Source organism: Schistocerca americana, chromosome 1, assembly GCF_021461395.2.
Source record: "Schistocerca americana isolate TAMUIC-IGC-003095 chromosome 1, iqSchAmer2.1, whole genome shotgun sequence".
Lineage (NCBI taxonomy): Eukaryota > Metazoa > Arthropoda > Insecta > Orthoptera > Acrididae > Schistocerca > Schistocerca americana.
Genome location: NC_060119.1, coordinates 554,569,288 through 554,594,280, shown reverse-complemented (window position 1 = coordinate 554,594,280; position 24,993 = coordinate 554,569,288). Strand labels below are relative to the sequence as shown.

The 24,993-nt window shown below is 40.8% G+C and overlaps 1 protein-coding gene across 3 annotated transcripts in view; it reads right to left on the bottom strand.

The window, feature by feature from the left end:
• Positions 1–377: 377 nt before the first annotated feature.
• LOC124606150 (organic cation transporter protein-like) overlaps positions 378–24,993 on the bottom strand; it is a 298,293-nt gene continuing 273,677 nt past the window's right edge. For all 3 annotated transcript variants that reach the window (XM_047138125.1, XM_047138132.1, XM_047138118.1), the window contains exons 7-11: positions 17,543–17,800; positions 16,945–17,159; positions 16,675–16,856; positions 6,080–6,216; positions 378–1,043 (exon numbers count right to left, since the gene is read on the bottom strand). In XM_047138125.1, coding sequence (XP_046994081.1) covers positions 974–1,043; positions 6,080–6,216; positions 16,675–16,856; positions 16,945–17,159; positions 17,543–17,800 — 862 coding nt within the window. In that variant the 3' untranslated portion in view covers positions 378–973. The remainder of the gene's footprint in view (positions 1,044–6,079; positions 6,217–16,674; positions 16,857–16,944; positions 17,160–17,542; positions 17,801–24,993) is intronic.

Here is a 24,993-nt window from a genome sequence, read left to right as displayed (position 1 = left end):
CCTTTTGACAAAACCTCCATTCTTCATTTTACTTGTAGTGATTTTCAAAGTATGAGCTGACTCTTCCAGTTCATTACTGTAAACATATTTCCCACCATCAATAACTGAAAAATATTGATTTTGCAACACCCTTTAGTGCAATAACTGCAGCTGAAACTTCATCTATCATTTTAATGTACTTTGAAGGTGATTGAACACTCACTCACTCACTCCCTCTCTCTCTAAAACACACACACACACACACACACACACACACACACACACACAAAACTGTCCTTGCATCACACAAGGTATGTGATCACAGTTTAGAACATTAAATGGACAAACTTTGAAAGAGTAAATAGATGATTAATAGATGAAACATGTAAAACAAGGTATAATTAAAAAAATTATTTTATTAAATACATCATTGTAATGGAAATGTATCACACTTCGTGATATTGGATCAACATTGAATTATTTTCTAATATCACACATGAGCATTCTGTACTTTTTATAAGCCTGAGTAAAAAATATATAAATAGAGGCAAACATACACAGAACAATTTACAAGTCTTCTTTATATAAGGCAATTATATACAATGAATATACAAAAGCAGTATAAAGTTAATTTTATTATAAATACTATCATTGGTAGTGGAGCAACTTAGAAAGGAGAGCAACATTCATTTTCTTGTACAAAGAGTTTCTACATTACAACCAATTAAAGACATTCACAGCAGACCCTTTCAAAACACAAGTGGTTGTAATGTATTTGAATGTCACCACATTACACCATACATTTTTCGTCACTTGCATAAACAGTTTTACTTGCAAATAACTATCCTTGCATCACATATTCTGAGATATGTCCAACGGCTCACATTTATGAAAACACTAAACACTAGTTTGTACAAAAATATTGCTGCACACATAAAAATATATTCACACAAATTTGTTTGGCAGTGTAAAAATACTGTTGAATTTGTACTTATTATTTTGATGCTATAACAATAACAGAGCCAGTTTTCTTCACAACATCTTCCAGATCTTCTTCATTCTCCCTGTGAATGAAATAAATACTTCATTTATAACAACTGTAAACAAACATGATCAACAGATTGCAAATGAAACTGACTGAAAACACTTCTCCAATTTTTCATTATTCCTATTTTGAAATTTTGATTCAATTTGAATAAAATTAAAATATTTAAGATATGGTAGTTACATTTTCAGCATGAGCAGATAAAATCCAAAGATAGTTAGAAAAAACAGTACTGAAGTTTTTTCATAGATGCAATGTCCAATCCTTCATAAAACACTGGAGACATGTGCCCTATGACAACGTAGTAACTGTGAAGGCAATTCAAGAATCCTGAAAAGTGTAGGGAAATTGAGGTCTGGTGAAGTTGTGATGTGAACTGAGAAATGGTTTTAGATAGCACTGGATGGGCATTGAGGAGGATACAACAATGGAGTAACTGTAGCAGGGACTGAAGGAGGAAGTAACAGGAATAAATGAGGGAATGATAAAGATCAAAGTATCACTGAAGGGGAAAACAGGGATACATATTAGTATGGAACAGGAGGCTTTTGAAGAAGGATTACAGAATCAGACGATTTGGCAGAACATAATTATTGTAATGTGAAACTGGAAAGCACATATTGGTGTGAGGAGACATGTCTATGAGTATGTACTTGGAGAAAATTACTGAGGAAGAGTAAACAAGTGAGGTGAAATATTACTGGACTTATGCGAAAAGAGATTGAAGGTTGGAAACTCATGACTTGATAATAGGCAATAAGGTAATGTGGCACAGCAGTGACCATATCTAATGAGTGAGTGGTCATTTATATGTTAGAATAAGATGGAATGATGAAGCACATAGCAGATATCAAGGTAATACTATAAAAGGCCTTAGAGAGCAACCATTGACCGGTAGCAATGAATATAAAAATTAAAAAAAGAAATGAAGCACATAATCAAGAAAGACAAATAAGATTATGGAACGAAAAATAAGCAGATTTGAAGGATAAAATACCACTGGTTGAGCTTCAAACTGCAGAAGAGGAACAGAGGTGGTGTGTGGAAGAACTGCTATTAGAAGGAAATGTGCAGAGATATCTTGATGGTATTATGAAGGGGTTTTGAAGAAGACTAAAGCGGTTAGAGTATGGTTTCAACAAAGCACAGTAACTGATCGAAGAGCATAAGGTGAAGAAGAGTGGGCCACAAAAATTAGTCCCAGGGGGAAAGAGGAAGCTGATGGAAAAATGGGCTATAATGGTGGATCAAGACAGTAGAAGAAATAAGAAAATAGTGTATGGAATGACCAACAATAGGAGAAAAGGAGTGGGCTAGAATGTAAAAATTGTTGATAAAGACGGGAATGAGATGGAAAAGAAGGAGGAATTAAAAGAGTTCTGGAGAACATATTTTGATAATTTGCTGAATCCAGATAGAGCAGTGGAGGAAGACTAAGTTATAGTGGAAATAGACTGTTAATTGGAAATGAAAATGGATCTAATGTAGATAGAAATAGTGTGAAGAACATGAAAGGAGGAATGGCTCTGGGGTTGTACAAACAAAGTGTGGAAGTGATGAGAGCAGCAGGAAAGGTGGGAACACAGTGATGTTTGGGAAGAAATGTGCAAGATTGATCTGATGGGCAAAATAAGAAAAGGGATAGACCAACAGTACACATGACACTGAATGAGAAACAGCTGAATATGGTGAAAAGTTGGGAAGTATAATATATAAAATATGGAAGAAATGACAAACATGTAAGTGAATTAGAAAGGTCAGCTGTTAGCTTTATGAGGAATGCGAGAGAAATTGTATGAAACAAAGATCAGAGAACTGAAATGACACATGCCATGAATATGGCATGCCAATAATGATGCATATAATTTAAGGCACATTTGTTTCTTGAATAATTTTTATAAATATTTTTGATACACCAATTTTTACAAATGTTTTTTAGCACAGTATTAGACAATAAACACAATTTTGCAAATATAAAATAAGAAAATCATAGCATTGACTATGATACAAACATTACTGAAGGTAGAAATTATTGATTGAGACACATGGACCAATTCATTTACATTACTCTCTAAAGAGTAGAGCTATAATGAGGCCTTTTCTTATGAAGACATCAAATCAGAGACAGTATACATGTTCATCATTAGCTGGCCTGCTGCTTTTATTTTAGTCTGTAGTTTATTAGTGATCACTTCTGAGAAAAATGCTTATGAGCTTGTTGCAAAGAGCTGTTATACTGTTACAACAAAATGTATGCTAAATAACAGTGAGTGAGATTCTGTGGGGCATCAAGTTATTGATAAAAGCCACAACTACTATCAACTGCAGATAGCCGGGACAACTTTCCTATGACGCAAAGTCCAAATGGATGTGAAAAAAATTGAAAACAAAGTCAGCTGAAAGAAAAAGATCGTACAAAAATCACTGGACACAGAAAATCAAATTTATGTTTCCATAATACGAGAGAAGGAAAGTTGCTACTCACCATATTGTGGAGATGCTGACCCACGATAGGCACAATAAAAAGATTCACACAATCATAGTTTGACAGCCATTAAGGCCTTTATCAGCAGTAGACACACACACACACACACACACACACACACACGCACACACACGCACACACACGCACACACACGCACACACACGCACACACACGCACACACACGCACACACACGCACACACACGCACACACACGCACACACACGCACACACACGCGCGGTAGCCCTGCCTTTGATAGGATAGGTGATGTTAGTGACCAGACTGGAGTAGGTGGTGGTATGAGGATGTATGGGGCAGGTCTCACATCTAGCTCTATTACAGGTGTACAAGCCATGAGGTAAGGGATTGGGAGCAGGGGTTGTGTAAGGATGGGCGAGTATATTGCGTAGGTTCAGTGGACAGCAGTATACCACTTTCGGAGGGGTGGGAATGATAATGGACAGGACATTTCTCATTTCAGGGTATGACGAGAGGTAATCGAAACCCTGACGGAGAATGTAATTCAGTTGCTCCAGTCCCAGGTGTTACTGAGTTATGAGGTGAACCTAGTTCAGATTCACTGATGACATCTCTGCTATCTGGATTGCAGGTGAGGACACCCTATCTGCATTCCTCCAGAACCTCATAAACTTCTCCCCCATTTGCTTCACCTGGTCCTACTCCACCTACCTCCACCTCAGAGGTGGCTACATCAGTACCTCCATCCATATCAAACCTACTAACCACCAGCAATACCTCCACTTCGACAGCTGCCACCCATTCCATACCAAGAAGTCCCTTCCGTACAGCCTAGCCACCCGTGGTCATCACATCTGCAGTGATGAGCAGTCCCTCTCAAAATATACCGAGGGTATCACTGAAGCTTTCACTGACCATAATTATCCTCCCAACCTCATACAAAAACAAATCTCCTGTGCCTTATTTTTCCAGTCTCCTATCACCTCACAAAGTCCCACAGTTCGGCCACAAAGGAACATAACTCGGTACCACCTGGGACTGGAGCAACTGAATTACATTCTCCGCCAGGGTTTTGATTACCTCTCGTCATACCCTGAAATGAGAAATGTCCTGCCCACTATCCTTCCCATCCCTCCTACAGTGGTATTCTAGCATCCACCAAACCTACACAATATACTCGTCCATCCTTACACAACCCCTGCTCCCAGTCCATTATCTAATGCATCATACCCCCGTAATATGACCTAGATGCAAAATCTGTTCCATACACACTCCTACCACCACCTACTCCAGTCCAGTCACTAACATCACCTATCCCATGAAAGGCAGGGCTGCCTGTGAAAGCAGTCATGTGATTTATAAGCTAAGCTGCAACCACTGAGCTGCATTCTATGTAGGCATGACAACCAACAAGCTGTCTGTCCGCATGAATGGCCACCGACAAACTGTGGCCCAAAAACAAGTGGACCACCCTGTTGCTGAATGCACTACCAAACATGATATCCCTCATCTCAATGACTGCTTCACAGCCTCTGCCATATGGAGCCTTCCCACCAAAACCAGCTTTTCTGAATTGCGCAGGTGGGAATGTTCCCTGCAATATATCCTACGTTCCCGTAATTCTCCTGGCCTCAACCTCTGTCTCTCTGTCCTCACCCATCCAGCCCCCTCCCTGTTCCCATTCCAGCACTGCACAACCGTCATTTCACCACCACACCCAGTCTTTTAATTCCTTTTAATTTCTCTCCTTTCCACTACTTCCGCTGCCCCCTCCCCCCCTGCTCCCCTCCTTGCCTTTTCTCCTGCCCTCCGGCTAAACTGCGGTACTTCACTATCCACCACCCCCACCATACTATCCCTTCCCCCTCCCTGCCCCAGCCTCCTCCTTACCCCCACCCAGTCGCCACTCCCATCATGCACTGGTGCTGCTGCTCTCAGTGTGGTTTCAGTTGTCTGAGAGTGCAGACATGTGTGCAAGTTGTGTTTGCATTAGTGTGTGTGTGTGTGTGTGTGTGTGTGTGTGTGTGTGTGTATGTGTGTGTGTATATTCCTGACAGAGGACTTAATGGCCAAAAGCTATAATTGTGTGAATTGTTTGTTGCGTCTATCGTGACTCAGCATATCCGCTATATGCCAAGTAGCAACTTTCCTTTTCTAATATTGTTACATTCCATCCTGGATTTTCCAACGAACAGCAACAGCATTTTCAGCAACTTAGTTGTGTGTATGTATATATTAAAGAGCATTGGCTGTGTCAGACTATATCTGAAAGTAACTGTATGCCTGTACATATGAATTATTTAAATTTTTTTCTTTCTGTGATAGGGTGAGGTGTCTAATATCAATGTCGGGATGATTTGTGGACAACAATATGCAAATTAGCAGATCAAGGTAGAAGTTTATATGTTAGAAGCAACTGTTTCACTTTATACATGACACAGATGTGCCAATTAGCTCTCACTAATTATAGTGTACTTCTTATATAAATCAGATGGAAGACATCCATACAAAACAGATACAGAAAGTTAATTAAAACATATCAAAGCAGCAGTTCTCTTATTTTTGAGGTGACATATATAGCACTATTACTTACTTTCCAAAGTCTTCTCCCTCTTCCAAGGTGTCAGGAAGTTTTCTATTTAATGTTTCTGGGAGTAGGAGGGCCAGAAAGCCTCCAACAGAAATCATAGCACCAAATACCAAGAGGGGCAAAGGTTGCCAGAATTCAGCCTGAAATAAATAATAGGATCATTTCTAGATATTTCAGAGTATTATAAATGTGATTAGCAGTATCTACTTTCAAACACCACTGTGTCCAAGATCAGCATCAGTTTCATGCCTCATTATTCTCAATCATTGTAAGAGAAAGATCATGAGTTACTGCTAATCTTACAGATCTTTTTCTTTTTGTAATGTCTTCCTTCATTTGTCAGAACAGGATATATAATGTGATCTCCCAGGTTTCCTCAACCTGACTGATTAACAATGTATTTGCAGGTGTTCTGCCAATTTTAATTTCCATTTTATTCACAATATTTCAAAGACTGACTTAGCTGTCTTTTTCAGGTGCTGTGGGTTTTATTGTCTGCTTAGATTCCAGGCAGTGATTTTTTTTATGGTTTTAGGGCACAGAGCTGCTACAGTAATAAGTGCCCATTCTGTGGCTTAGTGAAGGGTAAAAAACTGAATTTTAAATCAGTAGCAATAGGAGCGAAACTAGCTAAGGAGGGAAACTCGCTAAGGAGGGAAACTAAAAACGAATGGAAATCCAAGAAAACTGCTACTGAAGAGGAGGTTGTTTTCCCCAAAAAAGAGCTTCAAATGACTGATGTAGGACATGATCAGCTGAGCGTGTGTAATCTGCTTAAAGGGAAGATATATCGGGTGACAGCTGTAATTGGGTGCATAGCCAATTAATATAGGGCCACTGCAGTAAAAGGCGTCTCACTGTCAACAATGGAGAGCAGTGGGGACAAAGCGGGTGAGGACAGCCACTTAAAAGATGTCAATGGCTAAAAACACAGTACCCTATCTGGAATCCAGTTAAATTACCTCCTCCCGATGACGAGGCCAGGAGGAAGAGCTACAAGCACAGGGAAGAGCTACAAGCACAGGGAGGAGGTTTTATGTCCTGTAATTTATTATCAGGAAGTGCAGACCAATGTGTTGCCATGAAAGAGCAACATGACGACACACAATCCTCTGTAGATCATCAAATGGAACCATGTGAACAGTGAGCTGAGGAAGACAGACTGCTGCCTTTGCCACTATATTGGCTGCCTTGTTTCCACAGATACCAACATGCCCTGGGATCCAGAGGAATCCCACAGAGATGCCCCCCAACTGGAGCATATTGGGGCAGTCCCAAATCTGGTGGACCAGAGGGTGGACAGAATAAAGAGCTTGGAAGTTGAGATGAGAGTCGAGTGAATCTGAGCACATAATATACAGGGGTATTACAAATGATTGAAGTGATTTCATAAATTCACTGTAGCTCCATTCATTGACATATGGTCACGACACACTACAGATACGTAGAAAAACTCAAAGTTTTGTTCGGCTGAAGCCGCACTTCAGGTTTCTGCCACCAGAGTGCTCGAGAGCGCAGTGAGACAAAATGGCGACAGGAGCCGAGAAAGCGTATGTCGTGCTTTAAATGCACTCACACTAGTCAGTCATAACAGTGCAACGACACTTCAGGACGAAGTTCAACAAAGGTCCACCAACTGCTAACTCCATTCGGCGATGGTATGCGCAGTTTAAAGCTTCTGGATGCCTCTATAAGGGGAAATCAACGGGTCAGCCTGCAGTGAGCGAAGAAGCGGTTGAACGCGTGCGGGCAAGTTTCATGCGTAGCCCGCGGAAGTTGACGAATAAAGCAAGCAGGGAGCTAAACGTACCACAGCCAACAGTTTGGAAAATCTTACGGAAAAGGCTAAAGCAGAAGCCTTACAGTTTACAATTGCTACAAGCCCTGACACCCGATGACAAAGTCAAATGCTTTGAATTTTCGGCGCGGTTGCAACAGCTCATGGAAGAGGATGCATTCAGTGCAAAACTTGTTTTCAGTGATGAAGCAACATTTTTTCTTAATGGTGAAGTGAACAGACACAATGTGCAAATCTAGGCGGTAGAGAATCCTCACGCATTCGTGCAGCAAATTCGCAATTCACCAAAAGTTAACATGTTTTGTGCAATCTCACGGTTTAATGTTTACGGCCCCTTTTTCTTCTGCGAAAAAAACATTACAGGACACGTGTATCTGGACATGGGGGAAAATTGGCTCGTGCCACAACTGGAGGCCGACAGCGCCGACTTCATCTTTCAGCAGGATGGTGCTCCACCGCACTTCCATCATGATGTTCGGCATTTCTTAAACAGGAGATTGGAAAACCGATGGATCGGTCGTGGTGGAGATCATGATCAGCAATTCACGTCATGGCCTCCATGCTCTCCCGACTTAACCCCATGCGATTTCTTTCTGTAGGGTTATGTGAAAGATTCAGTGTTTAAACCTCCTCTACCAAGAAACGTGCCAGAACTGCGAGCTCGCATCAACGATGCTTTCGAACTCATTGATGGGGACATGCTGCGCCGAGTGTGGGAGGAACTTGATTATTGGCTTGATGTCTGCCGAATCACTAAAGGGGCACATATCAAACATTTGTGAATGCCTAAAAAAACTTTTTGAGTTTGTGTATGTGTGTGCAAAGTGTTGTGAAAATATCTCAAATAATAAAGTTATTGTAGAGCTGTGAAATCGCTTCAATCATTTGTAATAACCCTGTATTGTATCCACTTATGGCGAGGGATGTATTGGATGGCCTGGAGAACAGCGTAAAGCTCCACAGTAAAAACCAAACACTGGTCAGGAAGCCAAAATCTAATAGAGGTGTCACCAACAATATAGGCACTCCCAACACCAAATGCGGTCGTTGAGCCATTGGTGTAAATAAATGTGGCAGCCTCCATTTGTGCGCATAGAGAAGTAAATTCCTGATAATAAATTATGGGGTGGGGAGGGCATTGATGGATCGCAGACAGCGAGCCAAAAGATATGAAACATGGGAAGACCAGCACAGTTTTCTGTCAAACATAAGTCCCAAGAATTTGGTGATGTCTGCAAATGGGAAGTCATCAGGGCCTAGATACAGGGAAGGCAGATAAAACTCCATATGTCGCGAAAAATTTACACAGATGGTCTTACTGGGAGAAAATCGGAAGCCCGTTTCGATGCTCCATGAGTGGAGGTGATCAAGACACCCTTGAAGGCATCATTCAAGAAGGCTGGTCTGTTGAGAGCTGTAGTAGAGAGGGAGCCCAAGACATCAGGAAGGAGACAATCTGTAATTGGATTTATGGTGACTGCAAACAGTGCAACACTTAACACAGAGTCCTGGAGCATCCCCTTTTCTTGGGAGGAAGTATGGGAGAGAGGAGTGTTCACCCGCACTGTAAATGTGCGCTCTGTCATAAATTCATGAATGAAAGGGGTAGCTGACCCTAAAAGCCCCAAGAGAACAGTGTGCGGAGGATGCCGGTCCTCCAACAGTTATCATATGCCTTCTCCAGATCAAAAAATATAGCTACCATTTGGAGTTTCCTGAGAAAATTGTTCATGATACAATTGGAGAGAGCAACAAGATGGTCAACTGTGGAACGATGCTGTTGGAAACCACATTGGGCAGGTGTTAAAAGTTTTTGGGACTTCAGCCACCAGCCCAACCAGCAATTTACCATATGCTCCAAAACCTTAAATACACTACTTGTGTGAGAGATGGGATGATAGCTAGAGGGGAGATGTTTGTCCTATCCAGGTTTCAGAACCAGAATGACAATAGCTTCCCGCCATCTTCTGGGAAATATACTGTCAGTCCAAATTCAATTATAAAGATGAAGGAGGTAACACAGACTATGGTATAATAAATACAGCAACATTTGGACATGGATCCCACGTAGCAAGAGGAAGAGAGTGCATGTTCGTGTTCCTGCATAGAAAAAATTATATACCTTTCATGATTTTGAGAGGAGAAAGCAAGAGGTTACACTTCCACTGCTCATTTCTTTGGGAGAAAGGCTGGCGGGTAATTTGAAGAACTTGAAATCTCAGCAAAGTGTTGACCCAATTAGTTAGAAATTGCGACTAGGCCCACTAAGGTATCTTGTGTGACAGGTAGCCCAGAGATCAGGGAGAAACTAAATGTGCCAGATAACTGTTGAATTCGACACTAAACTACAAATGAGAGTGTGAAGGTGTTAAAGGAGCTGGTAAAGAAGCCCCAGCTTACCTTCTTGCTATTGCAGATATGCAACTGGATCGCGCACCTAACTGCTTATAGCGGATATTGTTGGACATTGTAGGATAGTGACACAAAATGTGAAGAGCATGCCTCCATTTGCATACTGCGGCATGGCATGCCTCATTCCACCAAGGAAATGGGGGGCGCTGGGGCAAAGGGGAGGTATGAGGTATTGAACATTCCGCAACTGTAAGAATAGCTTCCGTAACATTAGTGACCTGATCGTCGATGCTAGGAAAAAGGTCATCAGATGTTGCTAGAGAGGAGAAAAGTGTCCAACTGGCTTGGGAAAACTACCAGCATCTTGGACGCATAGATGGCATTTGCTGTAATCGAAGGACACATAGAAAATGGTCACTCGAGTGTGTATCAGCAAGAGCGAACCATTCAAAGCGCCAAGCTAGCTGAACAGTACCAACCGAAAGGTCCAAATGAGAGTAGGTTGACATGGAGGCAGACAAAAATGTAGGTTCCCCAGTGTTGAGGCAAATGAGACCTGCTTGGTGGAAGAGCTCAATCAATAGGGAGCCTCTCTGACAAGGACGCCGAGATGCCCAAAGTGAGTGGTGGACATTGAACTCCCCAACCAGCGAATAGGGGGGTGGGAGCTAACCACGGAGATGAAGGAGATCGGCTCTTGCCATTGGTGTAGATGATGAATTACTGTACAAAGAGAGAAGGTGTATCCAGAAAGGGAAAGAGTTACAGTGACAGCTTGCAAGGAACTGTTTAAGTGGACTGGGTGATAATGGATAGTATCACGGAGAAGAGTCATAAGTACCCTGTGTGCCAGAGTGCCATCAACAGAGCAGAGATCAAACCAAATGTTTGGAAATGAGGGAAGATAAAGCAATCATGGGGCATAGCTTTGTTTCCTGAAGGCAGAAGATGACCAGAGAGGGATTGTAAGAGGACCGACAATTCATCCCAATTGGAGCAAATTCCGTGGGTATTCCAATGGATAATTGACATAGGGTGGACAGAAAACGGAAAAATCTCACAACGGTTGCCATCAATTCAATGGCCACTGAGACCCGGCAGCCGGCAGCTGACAGCATGGAACAGCATTCAGCCAAAGACAGAAGATCCTGCCTGATCCATAGGTTGTTCGGGAGTAGCTCCTGCCGCCAGTGATTGGCTGCTTTATCAACTGCCAGCAGTGCGTCTCGGCGACACGGAAGACGGCTGAGGTCGGCTACCACTGGGTGACACTGTAGAAGAGACATGCCATGGCAGAGAAGGAGAGGAACTGTGTTTCTTATGAGCCTTCTTGGAAGCAGGATGTTGAGATGAGGGAGTAGTCAATGGCTGTGAGGTCTGGGTATGTAAAAAAAATCTTCACAAGTAGGCTCTTTTTTTTTGGAAGTCTGGGCATCGATGATTTAGCAGGAGCCAATGAAGGTTGAGCCTTAGAGTGAGAAGGTGATAGTGGGGTGGTTGAATGGGTGATCTTTAGGCTGTGGAGCTAAAGGTGAGATCGCATGTCTGCATGGCTGCCTGCTTAGTAGGTCAAGGAGAGGCGAGGACAGTGCTGTATTTACCCACTGGGAGGACAGTGGGCTTTCTGCTGGTCAAAACTTACGAGCAGCCAGGGGAGACACCTTTTCCTTCACTGAGATTTCCTAAATAATTCGTTCATCTTTAAAAATAGGGCAATCTCTAGAGGAAGCAGTGTGGACATCCATACAGTTGATGCAATGAGGTGATGGAGGTGGACAATCATCCTCATGGGCATCCCTGTCAGATGTAACACATTTGGCCATATTGGGACACGACTGGCTGGTATGATAAAACCGCCGACACCGATAGCGACTTATAGGGTTGGGGATGTAAGGGCGAACTGAAATGATCTCATACTCCACTTTAATGTTTGATGAAAGCTGAAAACTGTCAAATGTCAAGAAGAGAGTGTGGGTTGGTACCAGTTCCTTGTCAACCCTATTCATGACTCAATGTATAGCCATTACACCCTGGTCAGACAAGTAATTTTGGATGTCCTCATTTGATAATCTGTTGAGTGATCTTGTATAAACCACCCTGTGTGATGAATTTAAAGTACGGTGCACTTCCACTCAGACAGGGAAGGAGTTTAGCAGTGTAGTTCAAAGCAATCTATGTGCTTGGAGGGCACTGTCTGTGTCTAGCAACAAGGTGCCATTTTGTAATCAGGAATAAGACTTTATCGGACCTACAACTGTATTGACACTTTTCTGAATAATGAAAGGGTTGACAGTGGAGAAACCTCAACCTTTGTCAGACCGAGAAACAGCTAGGAACTTTGGTATGGATGGAAGAATTGTAGGTGGCCGAGACAGATCTAACTTTCTCTTGTGGGCAGAAGTTGTAGAAGTAGAGGAAACCATTGTGAAAGTATCCCCCATGATCACCAGTATCCTAGTGGGGGCTCTCTGAGGGCACTCCCATCTTAGGTGATTGTCCACACTTCAGGTCACACCTCCCGAGAAACGGCTGTAGGGACCAATTGGCACGTTCGAAAGGTACCAGCTTAGGTAATCACCCCACCATGGGCCTGGCCTTTCCCAGGGGGTACATACATGTCCTACTTGTCTACCTGGGGTGGGGAATTGTGCGTTACCCTATCACTGGCTATGCATGGGTCAGCCTTCAGACATGCACAGGGGGGAAGAAAGAAAGGGAGGAAGAGAGAAAAGGAAAGAAAAGAAGAGGTCTCAAATGCCTCAGTGGAGACGAAGGTGAAGAGAAGAATCAGGGAAAAGAGAAGGATAAAGGGAGGACAGAAACTTTCCAGTATAGAGAGAAGAAAAGAGAAACCATATCTTACAGTCACAAGTGTCCGTCCCAGATGTAGGCACAAAACATACTCCCAAAGATAGGGAGAAGGGGAAGGGAAGTGGCAAGGGGGAGGGGGGTAAGGTGGGGGGAGGATCAAGGGGGTGGGGATCGGGGGGTTGGGGGGAGGAGCAGGGAGGGGATTGGGGGGGGGGGGATCGGGGGGGGGGGGGAAGAGAAGGTATGCAGGCCTTAAGGAAAGAGCTGCACTAGCTTGAGGTACCGTGCTCGCCACGCATGTATCCACAGAAGAGTTGTGGACCCCCTGGAGGGTCTAGGCAGTGAGTACACATAAGAGCAAAACTCAGATTGTTGAAATTTTGTTCATAAAATGGAAATAACTTGCCAGAATACGAGGAACAATGTCACTGTTATGGTTTACAGTATCATACTTTCTTAGACAAACAAGGAATGGAGAAAGGAGTGAAGTAGTTAGTTGTGATCTCCAAGAAAACATCTTAACAGGTCAGACACGATTAGATACACTATCACACTTAGTCAATATAGAAAGCCCTGAATTGAAAAAATAAATACCTGATTATGTGATTAAGACTTTTTTTGGTTCTTCACTTTATTATTTATAGGAAGGTACAGGGAATACTTATAGAACAGTAAGTCATATGACCAAACAGTCAATGGTCTTGTGTAAATTGAATGTGGAGGGTGGGAGAAAGGAAAGGGAAGGGAATGGAAGGGAAGGGAAAGGATGGAAGGAATTCATAATGTCAGTTGCAGCAGGACTTTATGCGGAGTTAGCAGTGACAAATTAGAATGTGTGCTGGACCAGGATTCAAGTGAGGAATCTCTTGTTTACTGGCCAGCTGCATTAACCACTGAACCAGCCAGGAAGCAGTGTTTATAAAAATTTCACGTACTATCTCGATATGCCCCTTGCCCGACCCACATAGCATAGTGCCACCTATCTGCAGTCCCTGTCTATTTCCTCCTTGCTCGTTACTTTGTTCCCCAAGATTCCCCCATGACATTAAACTTGATTGTGCACTCACGCTGAAGGTGGTGGATTCATAGCCCATCAAGGAAAATCAGGGATATGAATGGGTGGTGTCTGCTCTTTTGGACATGTCAGAAAGAGCAGACATTATGTGAACTCCAACAATGTGATACATGCTACGTAAATTAAAAGCAGAGGAGGGGATGAATGAAAGGAAAGGGGAGGAATTCATGGTGTCAGCTGCATAAAGACTGTGTGGAGTCAATTAACATAACATATCACTGCTGTGGATTCTGCATAATGTCTGTTCTTTTGGCCATTCTGGAAGGAACACACAACATACATTCATATAATTGATTCACCTTGACAGGCTTTGAATCCACCACCTTCAGCATGAATGGACAGTCATGTTCGACCTCCACCACGAATGTCAAAGTAGCAAGCAAGGAGGACATCGATGAGAACTGTGGACACCGTGAATTCATATAATAGTCAATGGTCTCTTAGTTCCTCTTCGTATATCAGTTTAGATTAAGTGTCCTCTGAATGTTGACTTACCTTCATCTCCATGCATCACATCCCCATTTTTCACATTAACTAGGCAATCTTATGGTCCTTTGACTCCCTATGTAAAATGTTGAAATTCATTTGGATGTGGCCTATACAACACCATTGACCAGGCAGATGATGTAGCTTTATTTTTTTCCTGTGTGTGTTTCCAAAAAGGAATAGGAAAATACCACCCAGTCTGGCCAACATAAAATTTGTCATAATTTTAACATTAAATTCTACACTTTTGAGATAAGCCTTCCTTCACGGGCAGTATTATACATCACATTCATAACTCACATCTTAAGTGAACCAGGGGTCGTATTATGGTGCTAATACTACCGGGTGCTTTGAATGTCAGATAAATGCTGTTTAAATGTTAAGTGTATTTCCTTTAATAAAATATTTTGTTAATGTTAGCAATCACAGTCATATTGAATCTTATTAGATAGTCAGTTGTCTAGTAGTTGCTTCAAATTATTGTCCGTTCTTAATTGAATATTCTATCTTGATTTATAATGACAAATTTTACTCTGCAAACCAATGTTAAGTGCATGGCAGGGGTTACATCCAATTGTACTACATATTAGAGTTTCTTCCCATTCCATTTGTGTATGGAACACAAGAAGAATGACTACTCGGATGCCCCTGTACATGTTGTAACTAACCCAATTTTCTCTTTGATGTGCCTGCAGGTAGAATACATAAGGTGGGCTGTAGTATATTCCTATATCCTCAGTTATTGACATTCTTTCAAGTTTGGAAACAGGATTTCATATGAAAATTGATGTATATCTTCTAGTGTCTGCCAGTTCAGTTTTCCAATATTCCCATAATGCTCTCCCATGGGTCAAGCGAACTTGTGGCTACTGACACTGACTGCATATGTTTGATATCCCCTGTTAGTCCCGTTTGGTATGATCCCCTTCCCACTTGACCACATGGTTTGTAAACAATTACATTTGCAGGTTGACTGCTTTCCCCTAGTATCTTACCTATGAATCTAAGTCATGCCACTTCATTTAACTACAACTCAGCCTATTTGACCATTCCACTTCACATCCCCACAAGCTGTTATACCCAAGTATTTGTATAAGTTGACTGATTGTAGTTGTGACCCACTTATTTTGTAGTCATAAATTAATACATTTCTGCACTTAATAAAGTGCACTATTTTACATTTGTGAACTTTTAAAGTAAGTTGTCAATCTTTGCTCCACTTTGTAATCTTATCAAGGTGGAACTGAATATGTGGTCAGGATTTTCCAGATAGTACTTCATTACAGATAACTGAAACATCTGAAAAAGTTTAAGGTTACTATTAATATTGTCTGCCCAGTCAGTTTATCGCATTAAAAAAGTGCAAGAATCATGGAGTACAATATAGATAATCTTCCAAGTGAGGGTGGTTAAAAATGGTCTTAGCAGTAGATTTACATGTAACTCATAATTTATTTTAATTTTTAATATACATTTTAATTAATGCTCATTGTATGTTAACTCGGAGAGCAGAAGGACGTTCTTAGCATTTAAGTTTGTTACATTTTTATTATTGTCCTCTGTTTAAGTTCTTGGTTTTATATTTTCAAATTTTGTTGCAAATATGCAAAGCAGTTGTTGCACGATTGTCATGGAGATGGTATGATTTTAACTTGAGACTATGTACTGAACACTGTCTTCAATTTATATACGCCAATTCATTTACATGGAACATTAAAGCATGTTTTTCTTGCTTCTCATCTGGGTGTTTTTCATTTTACTTACACTATCTGTTGATGGCAGTAGGCCAAGACATGTAATGCAGTAGGAATTAAATAAGTTAAGGTATGGTCTAGTGAAGCCAAATAATAAACTGCTAAGATAATTTTAAATTATTGAAATGAAATTTAGAAGATGGGGTTTTGAATAATTCTGCAAGATCTATCTTATTTATATGGTCCAGCCATGAAAAAAGAGCATCTTGAGACTTTCTGTATTGTACTTGAACCATCAAACATTTGATACAGAAGCAAACATCATAAATATCCAAAATATGTCTCTTTATCAGGAACTAAACATATTTGAATAATGACTCACCAGTAAGTTGATAAATGGTGCAGTCATTCCACCAGCTCGTGCTGAAGTAGAACTTGCACCAAGTGCAACATTTCGTACAACTGTGGGAAATTGTTCAGCTGTAAATATATATATTGTACCATATGAAGCAGTTACTGCCATTTTGCCTATCATTGCAAATGTCACCAGTAACCATGTCATCTCTACAGCAAAAGAGAACAGCAGCTTAGTATATGGTGAGTAATAGTATCTATGTGCACTCTATATTAATACAAATACATGATGTCTCACCTCCAGGTACAGCAAGAGCAGCTAGCAGAGATACTCCTCCCAGAAGCATACAAGAACACAGAATTGATTTTCGGCCCCATTTATTGAGGGTGAACAGTAAAAAAGTATATGCAGGAACTTCTACAGCACCAGAAATAAAGAAATTTAAGTACTGGTTTCCTGCCAGGTTAGATGTGTTCCATGAAAGACCATAGTAGGCACTGTTGTTGACAAACCTGTTGCAATGGAAACAGAATAAATTTATCAAGGAAGGAGAACTCAATTTTCTGTTCTCCTTTTATGTTAGTTTACACCAGAGGATGACTGTGCTAATGAAATGGGACAGCTATGAACAAGATGACATTTAGACATTATGTTATTGTAAAAAAGGAAAGCATCATGAAAGGACAGTAACTCATGCATGAATAGTTTAGGAATACCATACAAGCAACCAAGAAAATAGTGGAATTATATACTATGACACTCAGAATATAGAGTAAACCTAAGTCATTTAGTTCATAATCAATATGTAACTGGTTTGTTATTTGTTAATAGAAAGTATATGTAGTGGTTAGGTTAATGTTCAAATAAATTAATGTTCATGTAAAAATAAATTTACCAGTTGAAGAATATGTTGAGACATCGTTTACGAAGATTGGGATATCGCATAATGTCCAAAATTGATGGTTTTGTTACTTTAGTCTCAGGTATTGGTTTCTTCTCTGACGATGGTTTCTCATTTTCTTCAGACAACAGGCCATCAAGAACATCAGTAGGAATTTTAACTTTGTTTACTTTAGCAGCTTTTACAATAAGCTGCTGTGCTTGTTCTTTCCTTCCATTGGACAAAAGCCAGCGCGTAGACTCAGGAACAAACCTAAACAGAAAGAATTTCATGATGAATGGACAACACATGCATCATTAAACAATTTAATTAAAATAAAAGAAGTTTGATCAGCTGTTACAGAATCATTTAGCTGATAAAGCAGCAGTCTTCACTAAATATATAGCAGAAAGGTGTAGCATACATTCTGGAAGAGTTTCAGAAAGTTTTATTAATACATGAAGATGTCAACTTTGAACAACAGCTTGCATACAGATGCAGTCTTTGGCAGTCATTCTTTGAGTTGAGATATCTCTGGAGCATTACTCTACAGCTCAGTTTGTTCTTTGTTTTTGGAATGTGTACATGTCCTTGGCAATATGGTGTATAAAATATAAAATACCATCAATCTTATTCTGCAGTCTGCTCAGGTCTCATTACTGCCAGGAGTCTACCTGGAACTGTATGACAAGAATGCAAATGATTTTCAGAAAAATATGAGGTATACAACCAGGTGCTTCACAATGAAAAATCCTGTTCCAATGATCAACATTTTCTCGGAGAATACTCGTTGTATGATGACTTTAATTGTGGCTTTTCAAGAGTTTTCACAACTCTGAACAAGCAGCGAATATTGTGAAAATGAGGTGATGAACTAATGCAGCTTTCTTCAAGTGTCAACAACATAAAACATTTGCATGGAAAATGTTTGGCACAGTTTGATCTTCTCAGTGACTTTAAAAATGATTCAAATCATGTTCTACAACTACAGGGCAGTGTTCACATAGAAAATTCTGTGATTCCTGGAAATTCACACCCATGAAACATCATTCCATGTACTTTTGTTAGTGCATCCATGCTGGAGGTAATGTAGCCAAACCTGATAGTACAAAAATGCGGAGTCTAGCTGGCTGGGCCACACAAGAAGATTCCCAGGATTCCATCTGCATTGGGTATGGTTGATGGGATTTTGTTCACCAAAGCTCTCAGATCGACAGAATAAGATACTGGCAGAAGTGAAGCTGTGAGGACTGGGCATGAGTCGCGCTTCGGTAGCTCAGATTGTAGAGCACTTGCCCGTGAAAGGCAAAGGTCCTGAGTTCGAGTCTCAGTTGGGCACACAGTTTTAATCTGCCAGGAAGTTTCATATCAGCGCACACTCCGCTGCAGAGTGAAAATCTCATTCTGGGACAGAACAAGTAGCAAGCAGAAATTATTTTCACAGAGTTTGTGTGAGACAGTGATTTCTACCTAAACTACCTTCTTTCCATCCAGATCACCTGACAACATGGTTTGCCATCACAGAAATCATCCTTTACAACCACAGCATGGTGGAAGGTTCTTTGAAGGTTTGTGCATTATTCATCAATATTTGTGAAATGCTTATATTATTAGTGATGTTATACAACTGATGCCTGCCACTGGCAAATCTAATATGGTAAAAGCAACCTTGCCCCAGTGATTAACTCAGTCATGACAGAAGCAGAGAAATTGGGCAACAGAATGCCTTAATCAGTTTTGGAGACACTGAAGGGAGCTGATAGACCTAGAAAACATGCCAGACAGCATGCTTTTGACACTTTGCTTAAAGAAGTTACTACCAGTGGGGTCAAAAAATGTACACAGTTTTTGATAGTCGATATTAACGGAACAAAATGGCATATCATTACAATTCTTACTTGGGAGGGAGGTTATTTTATGTCTTCAAAGTGGCCCTCATTAGCAGACAGACAATGCCAGTGTCACTGACTGCATGACAACCAGCTAGCTGTCTGTTCCAATGAATGGCCACTGACAAACTGTGGCCAAGAAACAAGTGGACCACCCTGTTGCTGAACACATTGCCAAACATGATATCCTTCATTTCAATGACTGCTTCACAGCCTGTGCCATATGGATCCTTCCCACCAACACCAGCTATTCTGAACTGTGCAGGTGGAAACTTCCCTGCAATACATCCTACTTTGCCATAACTCTCCTGGCCTCAGCCTTTGTTAGTCACTGTCCTCACCCATCCAGCCCCTTCCCTGTTCCCACTCCAGCACTACACAGCCGTCATTCCACCATCACACCCAGTCTTTTCATTTCTCTACTTTTCTGCTAATTCCCCCCCCCCCCTCCCCACCACTCCCCTGCCCACTGTCTAACCTGCAGCACTGTCCGCCAACCTCACCATACTAACCCTCCCCCTCCCTATCCCAACCTCTTCTTTATCCCTATCCAGTCACCACTCCCATCATGCACAGGTGCTGCTGCTCGCAGTGGGGTTTCAGTTGCCTGAGACTGCAGTTGAGTGTGTGAGTTGTGTTTGCGTGTCTGCGACTCAGCACCTCCACTATATGGTGAGTAGCAACTTTCCTTCTCATAATATTGTTACATTCCATCCTGGATTTTCCGTTGTTTGATTAAATTTGATGGAATAGCTAAATGCACAATGGACATTTAGACTACACAAAACAATCACCTTGCATTTGACAATTGACATGAATGAGGTGATATCAGGTGCAGATTTCTTAAGACAGTTCAACCTCTCTCCCGAACTAGCAAATGGCAAAGTTCAGCACACTGGCACTGGAGAGCCAATGACAGGCATAATTGGCAGACCATCTACATATACTTGCATGAGGTCTGCAGATTCCAGAGCAGGTGCGGCTCGTAATTAAAGACTCTGAGGCGGAGCCACCCCAAAATATATGTTAAAGTAAATTTCGCAAGAACTTATTACATAATTTAAATTATCAGGACGAATTTTGCATATTTCCCATTCCGATTAAAATAACACCGGTCAACGTTTTTGGAACTGTTTGTATCGATAGATGTTTCCCATACGGTTAGTAGTGTTTAGGCTGCACCTTGGAACGTCCATAAGCTGCATGTAGTAGCAGTTTGGGGGTGTGGCTTCTGCATAGTACTGCTCTTTATGGGCGACCCGAAGGCTCAGAGCTTGCAGCCTATGGGTGTCATACCAACAACCACATGTTTTTCACGTTCCACTATCTATGTAATAAAGGAATGTAGAGTGGCCGAAACTTTGCTATCCAATCTCTGTTTCTGCATGCTTCGATGGGTTATTAATCGACGTTTAGTATTATTGTTTTGATAATGTTTTATGTAGTTGTTTTGTTTCTGCCATTGGCTATTTTATCTACATTTAGAATAAGTTTGCAAATACTCCGCCAGAGTGCACTAGACTACAGTAACATAACAGTACTGCCATCTAGCGAGAGTTTCATAAGTGATTAGAGGACAAAGCGCGCGAAATATGTCCCGTTACTTTACTTTCCTTGCTTGCTGATGCTGACTGGTTTTGTTGATACCATGTGATATTAGCAAGTTTCTTTTTCGGAGTGTATTTGGAAAGATTTTAGTGAGTTTTACTTGCTTGTGAATATCTGCAACATACTGCGAGTGTGAAATCAGCGCAATATAAATTCAGTGTGCAATTTAATAGGTAAAAACTTGGAACACGGCCATAGGATGAAAGTGAAAGAACTTGGTGCACCCAGGCCCGATCTAACGATCAATCAAGAACAGAAACAGTGCAAATCTTGGCAAGGATACAAACGCAGTTTTAATAGAGCAATGTACGATGCAGCTGAGTGGTTGTGAAGTGAAAAATGCATTTTTCTGTTTCACCTGTCTTCTTACAAATAGTACTGATAGTGCCTGGACGGAAACTGGTATCACTGACTTAAAGAATTTTCACACAAAGGTGAAAAAACATAATTCCACTGAAAAACATTTAAATGGTTTAATTGAGTTTTCAATGCTAGGGAAAGTGGACATTATGTGCCAATTAGACAGTGCTTACCGCCGTAATATAAAGATATATAATGAAAATGTATCAAAAAATTGGTATATTCTGGGTAAACTGATAGACTGTATTAAATTTTGCAGCTTGCCTTAAGGGGCCATGACGAAACAGAAGATTCCAAAAACCCAGGAATTTTTCGAGGATTAGTCAGTCTTACGGCAGAACTGGACTGCGTCTTGAAGCAGCACATTGAGAAATCAGAAAACCGTGTTTTCTTAGACCTATCGAAGACAATTCTAAATGAACTCCTGGAATCAATTTATGAGGTAATATGGCAGTTGCACAGATTGCTCATGCCACCCAATCACAGCACAAGACCTGTGACATCACCAAAACATCACAGTATCGTCATGCGAACTCGTAAACTTCGAGCTTTGGAGGTAAACCGCAATAAACGCCTTAAGTTTAGAAATGAAAACACCAAAAATATTAAGCAGCCGCAAAGTTAACATTCATCGCATTAAAGACCCCTCCGAAACGCGTCTTTTCATATGATTTGCTGCAAAGTGTCAGAAAATGTAATGATGACGTATAAAAACACTAACTAAAGATTTTAACTCAAAGTTAGCTTCTAATGATATTTAATACCTGATTATAGACCATACAGTACGTAAAATTATGGGTAGAGAGTGATCTGCCCATCCCCCTCCCCCTGAATTCTTAGTTGTTTACCGAGCGAGGTGGCGCAGTGGTTAGCACACTGGACTCGCATTTGGGAGGACGACGGTTCAATCCCGTCTCCGGCCATCCTGATTTAGGTTTTCCGTGATTTCCCTAAATCGCTTCAGGCAAATGCCGGGATGGTTCCTTTGAAAGGGCACGGCCGATTTCCTTCCCCATCCTTCCCTCACCCGAGCTTACGCTCCGTCTCTAATGACCTCGTTGTCAACGGGACGTTAAACACTAATCTCCTCCTCCTCCTCCTCCTCCTCCTCTTAGTTGTCTATGTCAGACTAATCTGTAGCGTAACCCGAGGTCTATGTTAGCTCTGATCGATAAATGCCGCAGCCTTCTCCAGTATAGAAACCACGAGCTGTGCCTGTTCCAGAGCATTTACTAATCACCAGCTAAAGACTATTTGCCATTCTTTGAAAGTGAATTTGGATGCCATGAGTAGGAAGTACAAAGACAAAAAAGAAGAGAAACAAGAATTATATGACAAAAACCAAGATTTACAATCCAAATTATCTTCCAAAACAAGAGTCTTGAATGCTGATAAAATGTGAACAGGAAAACTGAAGAAGATAAGTGCTCATCCCAGAAAAATCTTCTGTCGGTCACTTGTAGAAGGAAGTTGTAACAAATGTAGTTGACATATGTGAACAATCAGTGCAGAATATATCAGATGGAATTCATGTGAGAAGAAGGAACCTAGTTTGGTCCAGCACAAGGCACAAACAACTAACAAGGAATCACACTACATAATGCAGGTCACCATCGCAAATGCAAATAATGGTGTACACGCTATCATTTCCAATACTATTAGTAACTCTAATGTTACAAGGACAAAGAGCTGCAAGACAAAACCACAATCCAACATCAGTCACTTATCATTGGAGGATGTCTAAAAAGTTCTACAGTGTCTGAGACAGTAAGATGCCAACCAAAACCATCCTTCATTCTAAGGGTGGGTTCACAGGAATACCCCCTCCTCCCAGCCAAACTGCCTTTGTGCCTCTGTCAATGTCACATGGAATTGGAGGACACCAAACTTCCATCTTACCTGTGAAAAATGGTGCAGTAGGTTTTCTTTGCAAGCCCCTAGCCACAAAAATTAGTCAGAAGTGGATGTTAAAGAAATGGTCCAGTTGTGCTCTGCTTTGTAGTCTGCCACAGCAAGGTTGGTCACACTCAGGCACAGTGGTTCTAATGCCATCACCAGCCTTTCCCAGGAGCACTCTGCACTGGAGGAGGAGGAGGAGGAGGAGGAGGAGGAGGAGGAGATCGGGGACTTCATCTCCAAACAACAACTTCTTGTGTACAGTCATAGTGTACAGTTATCTTTGGCACACATTCTTTGAGTTGAGATATATCTCTGGAGTTTTTCTCTACAGTTTAGTTTGTTCTTTGGTTTTGGTGTGTGATAATGTATTCTGCATGTGTTCAGCAATATTACAAATAAAATACCATCAATCTTATTTCACAGTCTGCTCAAGTGTCATTACTACAACCAACTTACCTGGGATCCCACCTGTATATTGAATACATGTTCTAAGGATTCAATGAAATCTGATACCCAGGCAAATATAAAATCCATCTCATAGCATTAACCTACCTCTTCCTACCGTCTAAACTCTACAAAAGATATTATTGGTGTTAGTGGTGTACGTGAAATACTAAGGACAAGATAAAAGTACCACCCTGGCATAAAGTTTTATTCTCTCAGCACATAGAATAGAATAGTAGTTTATTACCTTATAACATACCATTTTAAACCATTGACTTAATGTACAGGAGACTCACCGAAACACAAAAACTGGTTTACAATTTTCCTAATAATACAAGTAATATAACAAACAGTACTGAATAATTACTTAATTAAGCACTTAATAATTTTTTTCAAAAGTAACAAACTTTTAAAGATTAGCAGTCCTAAGCACTTTCTCCCTCCTGCTCAAATTTTCAGGTTGTCGTTTATGAATTCTTACTGAGTAGTAACATTTCTGCACTAGTTTCTCATCTAAGGACTTTTCAGTGTTTCTAAATTTATGCTGACTAATTCTCTTCCTTTCACTTTGTAATACATTTTCATACCCATATAATGTGGAGTTTGAGCATAAAGTTTTAAATGGTGGGTGGGGAGCATAAAATTATTTAGATTTCTGGTGTTGTTATCATATTGAAAATGATTTGCTACGAATAAATCAGGGTTACTGTGTAAAAACATAATCAGCTCATATATGTATAGTGAGGGAACATTCAATATACTTAGATTTTTTAGGAGTTGGTGACATGATTTTCTTTGCCCTACATTGTGCATATTTCTAATGATGGTTTTCTGAAGTTTTAGTATTCGATACATATGGTTTGAGTCACCCCAAAATATAATTCCATACCTTATTACTGACTCAAAGTAGCTGTGATATACTTCTTATGCCCATACTGGTAGCATGAACAATATCCTCATTGCAAATGCTAGGCTATTTAATTTATTTGCAAGGTACTGTATCTGTGATCCCCATGATAGATTTTTATCTAGTTGCATTCATAGGAATTTCACACAGCTACCTTCCTGCAAATCCTGGTTTCTGTGACTGACCTGAATATAATTTAATTTTGTTTGCTTTCTTTCAAACTGCATTAACTGAGTCTTTACCAAGTTTAATTTTAACTTGTTTAAATCAAACCAGGTCTCTAATTTTTCTAAAGTATGTGATACAGTTTGCGGAATTTGATCAGTACTGTTACGTTCAATGATTAAAGATGTGTCATC